This window comes from Stegostoma tigrinum, chromosome 23 (assembly GCF_030684315.1).
Source record: "Stegostoma tigrinum isolate sSteTig4 chromosome 23, sSteTig4.hap1, whole genome shotgun sequence".
NCBI classification, from domain to species: Eukaryota; Metazoa; Chordata; class Chondrichthyes; order Orectolobiformes; family Stegostomatidae; genus Stegostoma; species Stegostoma tigrinum.
Window position 1 is genome coordinate 22,813,786 of NC_081376.1, and position 12,433 is coordinate 22,826,218.

The 12,433-nt window shown below is 42.8% G+C and overlaps 1 protein-coding gene across 1 annotated transcript in view; it reads left to right on the forward strand.

Moving 5' to 3' along the window:
• The first annotated feature begins 760 nt into the window (after positions 1-760).
• Positions 761-12,433, forward strand: part of usp31 (ubiquitin specific peptidase 31) — a 121,925-nt gene continuing 110,252 nt past the window's right edge. The window contains exon 1 of the mRNA XM_048552168.2: positions 761-2,330. Coding sequence (XP_048408125.1) covers positions 1,620-2,330 — 711 coding nt within the window. The 5' untranslated portion in view covers positions 761-1,619. The remainder of the gene's footprint in view (positions 2,331-12,433) is intronic.

Sequence of the window (12,433 nt, forward strand, 5' to 3'; positions counted from 1 at the left end):
GACGAATTGGGGACTGATCTGTTTCCATGCTGTACATCTCTATGACCGCATGAGCTACAGCCATCTTGCAGCATCTTTCAGCTGTGTAGGCGCCAAGAGCTGGAATTCCCTCCCTCGGGCTTTCTTTGTCTTTCTCTCCACTTTTAAGGCACTTGTTAACTCATATCAATTTGACAAAGTTTTGCTCCGAGGTCATAAAATCTCTTCACAGCATCTGTGAAGAAGCCAATTACAGTTAACGTTTCGGGTCCGGTGATCGTTCCTCACAGATGCTGCCAGCCCTGCTGAGCTTTACCAGCAACTTGTTTTTGTTTCAGATTTACAGCATCCGCAGTTCTTTCTGTTTTCACTTAAAATCTCTTCATTTGACTTAATGCCCAATTTTGAATGATGGTTTTACGATGTTGCTGTTGAGAAATCAACTCGTGATTTTTGGGACGAAAACAGAACCAGAAACTGAGGAGCAGATGTGATGCTTTGTATCATGGATTGTATAAAGAATCTTTACGATCTTATTATGCAGGAAAACAATGTTGTCAAACGTTTTCCCATAATGTGCCCTCCCCTTTAAATGAATGTAACTCGCCCTTTAAACTGCTACAACTCAATGCCGCAGGGCGGGGCAGGTGAGTGACATAATTTGTACCCAATCAAAAGCACAGATACAGTTACCGAAGCCAATCAGAGTGGCGGCTGGGAGAGGACGCGATGGTTGTCATGGTGAAAGGTGGCAGACACCGCCTAGCAGGGAGCGGCCCCGCCCCCAGCGATGGTTCAGGAGGACGGTTGGGCGGAAAGGCCTGGCTGGCGATGACTTGTGGCTTTCGGCACACACCGTTGACTCGGGGCGAAGAATGAGCCGGGCACGGAGCATGGGCTCCGACGGTCGGCTCGTAGGCCGACAGCTTTCTAGGGGATCGAACTAAATCTCGAGTCTGGTTGAACGAGAGAACCGATCGCGAAGGAAAACGACGATAGGGAGGGGGAGTGAGAAATACACAAACCCACACAGACTCCGCCCGGCTGCAGGGGCCATGTCGATGTCGATCCCGATCCCCGGCCGAAGGAGAAAGCCGGGTAGCCGAGCCGAGCGGCGCCTCATGGATCGGGCGCCTCTCTGAGGCGGACGGCAGCAGCGCCGGGGGTCAGCACGGGGTCGTGCAGCCGGCCGGGGCGCACGCGCATTCGACACCCCGGGGCCGCTGCAAGTTCACTCTCGCAACGCGAACAACATCATCCATCGGAACGATCGCCTTGAAATACACCCCCAGCCAATGTGAATGACTGCATTGCAAATCTGAACACTTTCCCATTGATTTCTTTCGCATCTTTGAAGATCTTTTTGCATTTTACAAATCGTTGCTTTGCTTTTTTTGGGGAAAAAACAACAGTTTTTTAAAGAAAAAATATCGCAAGTTTAAAACATTTTCAAACTGCAATTTGGAAAAAATTACATTTTCTCAAATTGCAAATGAATCAATTGGTTTACTTTTTTAACGCAATGTGGAAACAAAGTACAAATTAAGCGTTCTTGTAGTTGCACTTTTTTGGGAGTGTTGGATCTCTAATCCATCGAACAACTTTTCCTTGTAGCGACTGTTTTGGAGGAGGTTGGGGACATGTCTAAGGCGGTTTCTAAGGAGAAAAAGTCCTTTAGTAAGAAACTTTTTCGGCGGGGCTCGGCACGGTCGGTCGGAAGTTTTATGAATAGGGTGCTGAAGACGCTGTCCACCCTTTCGCACTTCGGTACTGAGGAGGCGGTTGAAGACGACAAGGACGACGGCGGCTTCAAGAACTTCCGAGCGGCCGAGGCCGGCGCGGCTATGGGACTGGGCATAGGGCTGGGGCCGGGGGTCGGGGTGGTCTCCTCGGCCTCCTCCATCATCATGATGATGAGCGGCATCAACCCGGCCGCTGTCGCTGCCGGTCGGTGCGCCGCCGCCGGCCACAGCGACTCGTCCGAAAGCTGCTTCTCTGGGGAGCGCTGGCAGCCCCCCGGCGTGGCCGGCCTGAAGAACCACGGTAACACCTGCTTCATGAACGCGGTGCTTCAGTGTCTGAGCAACACCGAACTCTTCGCCGAATTCTTGGCTTTGGAGCAGTACCGGGAGCGGCCGCCCGGCTGGCTCGATGGCCCCGAGGGGACAGAGACGCCGAGCCGGGAGGCAGAGGACGAGCAAGAGCTGGACAAAACTTCCAAATCCAACGGAGTTTTATTCCGATCGAACACCCAGGCGGACCCGAGAGGAGAAGTCACTGAACAGCTCGCTTCTTTGGTCCGAGCACTCTGGACTTCAGAATACACTCCGCAGCTCAGCCGTGAATTCAAGGTAGGACAGCCATAGCACCCCCAAAGCTATTTGTAAACAGAATTAAAAGAAAATCTGTGATTAGAGAAGGACATTCTTTTGATTTTAAACGAGATCTTAAGATGCATCGGAACAACTCATTAAAATTGAACCGAGAGGTGGCCAGTTTCACCTCTGATCCGGCATTGTCTAGTCATTAGATTTTATGGCTCACTGGATAGCTTTCAACATAGGTTCATGCTTCCTGCCTGCCTCCAACTCCCCGGCTAGGAGAGAGCTTGTCTGTGACCACTTTGTCCAGACGTCAGGGCATTTTACACTGCTCTGCAGAATTCCTTGACTAACTTAATATTTTGTCTTTATTGTTTTGGAATATTGGCTACCTTCAGTATCAAACATCAATAAAATAGTACATTTATCTCACTCGTGTTCAGATTGGTTGGAATGTTTGTCTAGCGTTCTTTCGTGATTGAACTTCGGAAGTATGGAGAAATTCTGAGGATGTGATTAGCATTCTCTAGATCCGAATTTTTTTCGTTTTAAAAGTTTAGGATTGACCCCTCTCACACATGCGCACATACATTCTCAATAACTAGACCAGATTGAAAGGCTTCTTTGATTTCAAAGCGTTCAACACTTCGATAGTGTTAGTTTTATACTTCAGATGTAGTGGACGCTGTTGGGGAATGGAGGACGTCCCCATTTCCACCATTTTCTTCTGTATCCAGAACTTCTGCCGGGAAGACTGTGTAATACCTCCCATCTGCTGCGGAGGTGTGTGATTCCTTCTTTGAACAGGCTGATTTGAAACTATCTGTAATATGCGGCTTAGAATGATCAAAATAGCTTGTTTGCAAACTTGCCATTTCCTGTGATCAACCATATACAATGGCACTGACATTTTTGAAAATTCTTTGAACGTGTCTCCTATTATGCACATCTTTCCCAGAACTTTGTGTTTGAATTCCTGAATCAGATTTACTTCCTTATGATGGTGTGGAAGTATGTGGTGTGGATGGTCATCATCAACATCACATCGTACAGGTATACAGCACAGAAACAGATCCTTTGGTCCAACCCGTCCATGCTGACCATAATCTCAATCTAAATCAATTCCACCTACCTGTATTTGGCCCATATCCCACCAAACATTTCTTATTCATGTACTTATCCAAATATCTTTTTAAAAGTTGTAATTGTACCTGCAACCACCGCTTCCTCTGGAAATTCATTCTGCACATGAAGCGCTGTGGAAAAAATGCCCTTCATGTCTCTTGAACATCTTTCTCCTCTCAGCATAAAAATATGACCCTGCGTCTTGAAATCCCCCACCCTAGGGAAAAATTGCCTTATCTGTGCCCCTCATGATTTGATAAGCCTCGTCAAGGTCATCTATCAACCACCTACACACCAGTGAAAAAGGTCCCAGCCTCTGAACCCTCCATTCCTGGCAGCATCCTGGTAAATCTTTTCTGAAGTGGTAAACCATCCTTTTCATTCTTGTAAGTTTATCTGCAGCTTTTAAGATGGCTGATCTTATTCCTTTGACAGTAACTTGCTTGGTTACTTTCTTACCTTGACTACAATTACATATATATCAATCACAATAGCTTCTTTTCCCATTTCCATAGCATTCCTTTTGGGATTACTCAGATTTCTATCTTTGGTCACCCTCTCCTATTTCCCCTCTGCATTATTGCTTGTTAATGACATCATCAGAATGCGAATTCAGTTCTGCATGTACACTGACATCCAGTTCTCCCTGCAGTACTGCCTCTCTCAACCCTTCCTCTTTCTCTGGTTTGCCATGCAACTTAAGTGCTGATTGATTAGAAAATCAGTGTGACTAAGTAATGGGAAACCATTCTTTGCTTCCTGCTGATCAATGCTCTTGCTTGCCCTCCCCCCACCCTCTCTCTCACTAACAGGAAAAAGCTAAACTGAGTTCTTTTTTTCCTGAGAGGACCTCTTGGACCATCAATATTGCAAATTGCACCATCAATAAGACTGGCTATTTCCACCTCGGTAAATTGTCCAACTTTGTCCAGTCTTGGTTTACCTGCTGCTGATACCCTCATTTATGCCTCTTGTTACCCATAGACTCGACAACACTAGTTTACATCTGGCTGGCCTTCCATCTTCCTCCACGCTCATCAAACACAAACACATTCAAAGTTTGGTTGCACACATTGCAATGTGTGCCAACTCCTGTTTAACCATCACACATGTGATCACTAACCTACATTGGTGCCCATTCTGGCAAAGCGTCAATGTTAAAATTCCCATGTTCTATGACCTGGTTCCATCCCTAGCTCTATAACCCTTTGAGATGTCAACACTCCTTTTACTGTAATTTGTATTCTCAGTTTTAATTGCTCCACCATTAGTTATTGTTCCTTCAGCTGCCTTGGTGATTCCCTTCCTAAACCACTCCCTATTTTTGCCTCTTGTTCCTTTTAAGGTATTAGGAAAAGAAAATCTTTTGGCCATCGAATCTAATATTTTGCATGGCTTGCTGTCAAGATGGTCTTTGACACTTGTGAGAGGTGACTTGAGATGTTTTTAATTTATTAAATGGGCTATTTAACTGCAAGTTGTTGTTGTGAAATACAGAAGTCTCTTTGTAGTTTTCCCATTTGGGTTGTAAAATTTCCTTGGGAATTGTGCAATGATGTCACAAAACCACTGCAGTAATCAAGTATTTGTATACACCTTCACAGCCTGATGATTATATAATATTGTTCTCAGCATCTTTCTACTGCATCCTGGTGATAAATCCCATTCTGGCAAAGTCTCATTGTAAGTCAGTGAGCAGAAGAGTCATGGTTAACTGGGAGTTGGTACACATCGCGATGCGTGCAGCAAACCTTTGAATGAGTTAATGTTGAAGAGGGTGAAAGAAGGGAGGTCAGCCAGGAGTGCAAAGCTAAGGTTAATACAGGCATGAATGAGATTAGGATTATTTAGCACTTTTTCCACAAAAGTAGAAGCAGTCACTGTGTTAAGTTGCACCTGTAATCTGTTGCTGTTTTGTTGGTCAACTAATTTTACTTTGAGAAGATTCTTGTATTTTATTTTATGTGATCACAGGTTGCCCAGTATGTTCAAACTCCAACGTACTGTTTGAATGGAAGGCACTGAATCTCAGCAGCATAATTAAGTTATAAAAATATCTTTTGTCCTTGAGAGGGTTACAGAACTGAACAACCAGGAAATATCCACCTAAAAGAAATTTTATGTTGAAGTAAGGCTATGGAGAAAGTAAATTTACACTTAACGATAGTGAGGTGAGTGGGCAGTTGCTTGCTGGGGCATTGTCAACCCAAGGGTCACCAAGCTTTTGGCTGTATATTCTGTATTAGCAGCTTAACTTAAAGATTGCAGCTCTTTTTTGTATAAATCAGTTGTACAAATTAGCCAGTATATGTCTTAGGGGGCGATGGGCCGCGGTGGGGGGAGTTGGTGGTGGTTTCATCTGATATCCATCTCTTTCCTTGTTTTTCAATGTTTGCAAGCAGCTTGTTAAATAACCTGTTTGAAACATTATTCAGTATAATGTGGGTGATCACGATCATCTTTGCCTCCTGGTCTGCACTTCTATGATTTTAGTTCTAAAAGTTAGTCCCTCTAGTTTGAATTTACCAGCAACATCCAGAAAAAGTAGGAAAATGATTTATAAGGCAAAGCAGTGGCCTAGTGAGGTTATTAGTTCAGATATGCAGGAAATGTTTGGGGGCCGGAGTTTGAGAATTGACATCGTAGTTGTTGGAATCTGAATTCAAGAAATAAGTCTGGAATCAAAAGTCTTAGTAATGACAATGCATGTTGTCAATATTGTTTTTTGGGAAAACCCAACTGGTTCACTAGTGTCTTCTAGGCAAGGAAATCAACCATCTTTGCCTTGTCTGGCCTACAGCAATTGGTTTCTGTGTCCTATTATGAAAGTTACTCGGAAGCTTTCAGCACAATGATGTTGAGATGTAATGTGTTTCCCTTTTTGTAAAGTTGCTGTTGTGATTAAAGTTTTACCATTTTAATATTGTTAACAATATCAGCAGAAGAATCTATCATTTTCATCATGGAATATTTGCATTTTGCTAGCTAATTCATGAAATTAAAGTTTGATACTTTTTATTCAGTTTGCAGAAGTATCAAGTGGTTATAGCACAGAGGCCATTTGATCTGTTGCACCTTTCACTTTTTTCTCCCCTCATCAAATCCCCCATGGTATACTTCTTTCATCTATTAACCACCAACTGTAAATCACCTGTGTTTTCCAACTGATCTGTTCGAACTTTACTTACTCTCTGCAAAAGCATTGCAGTTGGCCCACATGTGCCCTTTGCTTGTAGCCCTCCAGACATTTTCTCTTGAGGTAATTTTAGTTCCTCTTTGTCAACCATAATTTCGTCTGCCCCTTCCATGCTCTCAGGCACTGGATTCAAGATCTTGAATACACACTGTTTTAAAAGAAAAGCTTTTTTTTTCTCATTTTACCACTCTGCTGTTCACCTTGATTTTGGTCTCCTTTAGTACTTAACCTTTCTGTTGAGAGAAACAGATTTTCTTTCTTGCTCTCTCTGATTATAGACCCCTCATGATTTTGTACACAGTCATCCTTTTTACTTCAGTGCATAGTAGGAAATAGAATACAGCTTCACCAGTTTATCCATGGAACTGAAATCCTTCAATCCTGGAACCATTCTTATGAATCTTTGCCCCAGTCCATAAGCTTCACATCCTTCCCAATGTATATGTCCAAGAATTGTGCATAACACTTCACTGTTGCACCCAGAGTTTTATAAAAGTTCATTGTAAATTCCTTGCTCATTTATTAGAAAGCCTTACTTTCACATGGTCTATTAATGATTTAATTTCAACCTCCACTGCTCCTTTGAATAGTTTATATGCATATTTCCCTAAGTCTTTGTTTGTGCACCTGCTTTGGAGCCCATTTTCTTTTTGTCTTCTTTCCGGAAGGTATCACTTCACACTTCACATTAAAGTTCGGTTGACATGTCGGTTTATAAAATCATGAATGGCATGGATAGTGTGAATAGCCAAGGTCTTTTCCCCAGGGTGGAGAAGTCCCAAACTGTGGGTTTAAGGTGAGAAGGGAAAAGTTTAGAAGGGACCTGAGGGGTAACCTTTCTATATAGAGTGTAGTGCATAGACAGAATGAGCTGCTAGAGGAAGTGGTGGAGGTGAGGGCATTTACAACATTTAAAAGTCATCTGGATGAGAAAATGAATAGAATGGATTTGGAGGGATATGGGCCAAATCCTGGCAAATGGGACTAGGTTACGTAGGGATGTCTGGTCTGTGTGAACGAGTGGGACCGAAGGGTCCGTTTCCATGCTGTATGACTCGACTCTGTGTCTGGCCATTCTAAGAGTCAGTCTTTGTCATCTAGAAGCTTTATCATCTTTCTCTTCACGAGACTTGATTTGAATTTGTGCCCTGTACACCTAAGCCTCAGTCATTAAATGCAAAGTAGATGTTCAAATAGCCGCACTTGGGGAAACCCAGTTTCGCATTACTTTAGTCTGTGAAAAACAACTGTCACTACTATGTTCTGATTCCTATCACTTGGACAACTTTGGGTCCATGCAATCACTGTCCCTTTTATTCTTGCCATGTGTTACTTTGCGTTAGGTGTGACTCCAAAGAGTAGAGAGAGTTCCCCGGATTCTCATTGACTACAGTTTTGCTTCCTCAAATGTGACCTTGATGTCAAGGGCAGTCAGCTTCATGTCCCCTCTGTGGTTCAGCTCCTTTGTCCATGTTTGGATCAGTGCTGTAATGAATGATGTGCATTTTGTGTTCAGTTAGGATCAGTGAGCAGATTATTGCCAAGCAAGTGCTGCTGGATAGCATTGTTGATGACCCCTTTCATTACTGTGCTAATCAGAGAGAATAGACTGATGGGGCAGTGATTGGCTAGGTCGGATTTATCCTGCTGTTTGCCGGACAAACTGAGTAATTTTCCATGCTTCCAGGGTAATTGCTAGTATTCTAGCTGTATTGGAACAGCATGGCTGGAGGTGTTCAGGTGCACAAGTCTTCAGTACTATTGGCAGAATGTTGCCAGGGCACATAGCATTCATAGTATCCGCTGTCTTGAGTTATTCCTTGATGCCACATACAGAGAATTGAATTGGCTGAAGGTTAGCACTTGTGATGCTGGAGACCTCCTGAGAAAGCAGAAAGATTATCCATTTGACACTTTTGGCTGTGAATTGGTGCAAATGCTTCAGCCTTATCTTTTTCATTGATGTGCAAGGCTTCCCCATCATATTTGTGGAGCTGTGTCCTCCAGTGAGTTGTTTAATTGTGCACCACCATTCATGACTGGATTCTGTAGGGTTTTAGAGCTTAGATCTTACCATTTGATTGTGGAATTGCTTAGTTTTGCCTCACTCACTGTGCATGCTGTTTGATATGCAGGCAGATCTGGGGTGTAGCTTCACCAAGTTAACACCTCCATTTTTAGGTATGGCTGGAACCCCTCATGGAATGCGCTCCTGCATTCTTCTTTGAACCAGGGCTAATCCCTGGCTTCATGGCGGTGGTGGAGTGGAGGATTTACTGGGCCATGAAATTGCAGATTATGTTGGAGTTCAGTTCATTTGCTGATACCTCAGTGCCTCATTGATGTCTAGTCTGAATTTCTAGATCTATGCAAAGTCTATCCCATTTAGTACAGTGATGGGACTTCACCTCTTCAAGGACTACATGCAGTGGTCACTCCTGCAGATACTGTCATGGATTTGTGACAAGCAGATGGGAGGTGCCAAGGTAAAGTATGTTTTTTCCTCTTGGTTCCCTCACCACCACTCTCAGATCCTGTCTAACAACTTTGTTCTTTAGGCCTTGACCAGCTTGGTGTGTAATGGTGATTTTTAATATCTCATCAGCTGGTTGGTAATCAGCAGAAGGCTTCCTTCATGTTTGATCGGATGGCTTGAGACATCATGGGATTCCAAGTAATTCTTGAGGACCCTTGGCTGCATACCACTGCGCCATTCTGTGTATATGTGTGTGTGTCCCTTTGCTTCTGGTTCATCGTCTCAGATTTTTCCTCTGGTCAGTATTCAGTCTGGTTCTCATTCTGTTATCTATCGTGCAGTCTTCTTTTCTGCTTCATTTTTCTCTCTCTGCTGTGTAAGGATCTCTGGTTTGTTTGCCCAAGCTTATTTTTCCCCCTTTTTGTCCCTGAACTGTTGCCTCTTTAAAGGCGTGCCATTGTTTTGTTGCAATGTTATCCACGAATTGTTGATTCCAGTCTGTCCACACATGAACTCAGTCCACTGAAATTGATTTCTTTCCATTTAAGCACTCCATTCACTTTTTTTCTTTTCTTACAGTTAGCCTAAAACTTATGATCTGTTGGGATCACTGTTCCCTAAATGTTGTCTAATCCATTTAGCCCCTCTTGTCCCCTAGAATCAGATGTAGCAATAATTCCTTCCTCATTGGGATTTAGAAAATTGCCCCTCTCTCTATCATTTTACACAATTATTATTATTCCAGTTTGTATTCAAAAAATTAAACATGCCCCTCCCCTATTTTCACAGTCTAGTTTTTGCACCTGTAATTTCATTGCAAATTTGCTCTTTGTCTTCCCTTGAAAACCACCCCCCCACCCCCACCACAACCAAAACATGTTGATGGTCTTTCCTGAACATTGGTAGCCAGAGTTGCAAAAATCCTTGTTTGTTGGAAAATAGCTCTGGACCATTGTCATATAAGTGTGTTGCAAAGATATTGAGCCCATCAGCGATGTTGAGAGGAAGGTCTACAGGTTTGATTGAGTTAGTCTGATTTTAGCTCAGTAGGCTGAGGCATTAAAGTTTGCCTTAGCTGGCTGAGAGTCGCTTTAATGGGTGCTCCTGAGCAATGTCCAGTTACCCTTTTCTGGCAGTGCACAGGCGGGCATCAGATGGGGGACAGGATTTGAGTGTCCCTTGGGTCACTTATTTTGTCAGTGCTCACCATCTGTCTTTGCCATGGAAATTGATGGATACTGGAGAATTCCCAGGAGATTGTATTTCATCAACGAGTTGGATTCATTGGGAGAGGGAAGAAGACAGTGGAGGAAGGAAAATGTTCCCACATTCCAAGCAGCACTGCTGTCTGATTCTGATTTCTGAGGAAGGGTCACAAGACCCAAAACGTTAACTCTGATTTTTCTTCACAGTTGCTGCCAGACCAGGAACAGGCAAGGTAGTCGCAGGATGTTCCTGATGACTGGGCAGTCCAGAACGAGAAGTCACAGTCTAAGGATATGAGGCAGGCCATCTAGGTCTGAGATGAGGCAAAATTTCTTTCAGGGAGTGGTGTGCCTGTGGAATTCCATAGAAGTGGTAGAAGCCAAAATATTGAATGCTTCTAGGAAGGAAAAAGCTGCACTTCTTAGGGCTAAAGGAATCAGAGTATGGGGTGAAAATGGGAAGAGGATACTTAGCCTTTGAATGGCAGAGCAGGCTTCAAGGGCTGAATGGTTTACTGCTGTTCCTTTTTATTTATTATCAGTAATATTGCTGGTTCTCATACCAATGTCAAAAACTGTTGGTTTAAAGATTCACAGAATGCAGGATGCATTATCTTAAGCCATAAATGAATTACAATCTATAACTTTGAAGGATGAGAACATAGTACTTTTCCCTGCTAAGGTTATTGACTCGTACTGGCATCTGGTTCCAATGGAACTGCCTATCCCACCAAATTTCACTGAAGTTATTTTATGTCAACCTAAACAATAAATACTGACCATATAAGACCAATAATCATTGAAGCAAACATCAACCCTATCCTCACCCATTTAATATATCAGTTACCAGGCTTTTGAAATGTGCAATTTAAAAGCCATAATGTGCAAAGCAAAAAAAAATTGCACTGTGCGGGATTAATTGAAAGTCTTGAAGTGAATCTTACTCTTAAACGTTTTAAGAGCGTACACCTTGAATTTCCTGAAATTGTATTCTGAAAAGCTGGAAGTATGTATGCAGGATGAATTTCAGGATTCTGGAAATGATTTTGATTTGGTCAATTTTCAAATATTAACTGTAGTTAATTAAAAAAAATTCAACTTTATACCCCTTGCAGAGTTGGCAATGCAAGGGAGGCTGACAGCTGATTGTATTGCTTCTCTGTGTAAGGCACTCACCGGAAAACTGTTTCTGCTAATAGCTTCTTGCTGAGGAACACAGCCAATCTCAATTCCTGACATCACCGTTATTACCGAAATGCCTTGGCTGGAAGGGTATAAGTGCATTTGAAACATTATCATAGTGACTCGATTTCAAAAATATGCAGTTGGCTCCAAAGCATTTGTGGAACTTAGATAGTAGGAACTGCTGATGCTGGAGAATCTGAGATAACACGGTGTGAAGCTGGATGAACTCAGCAGGCCAAGCAACGTCCGAGGACCAGGAACGTTTGTTTCGGGTCGAGAACGTTCTTCAGAAAAAGGGTCTGAAGAAGGGTCTTGACCTGAAACATCAAACTTTCCTGCTCCTCTGCTGCTTGGCCTGCTGTATTCATCCAGTTTCACACCGTATTATCATTTGTGGAACATCACATGAATGGGAAAGTTGTGATAGAAATGCAATATTTTCAAATACTACCCACATCCACGTGAGTCTGAGTGAAACAAAGGTATCTTTTCATTTCTTTCCCACCGTCACAAGCTTCACTGTGTTGCTCGCCCCCTTTGGACCATTTGATGACTGATCAGAAGATTGAGAGCAATTTTTATTGGGCCAGATAGCTGGGCACTTATCCATTTGGGAGGATTGAATAGGACTATAACAAATTTCAAATAAAACTGTCTTTTAAAAGTAATTTCAACCAGCATGTCCCCAAGATTTGTGTTTGCATCATGATGCCTAAAACATTTTAATTCAGTAATGCCATGGATGAAACTCCCATTTTGGGTGTTGACAGCAATGCGATATGAAAACTCAGAGATATGGAGTATTTTGATTATTTTGTACGACCTGGTATCAAAACCTCAAATGATTTTAAGTCTAATTAATGATGTAATGAAGCAGTTCAGATGTCTGGTGACAGATAACTTGATTGGGTGTATTGTAATAATTGTTACTGGGTTTTCTTCTTAA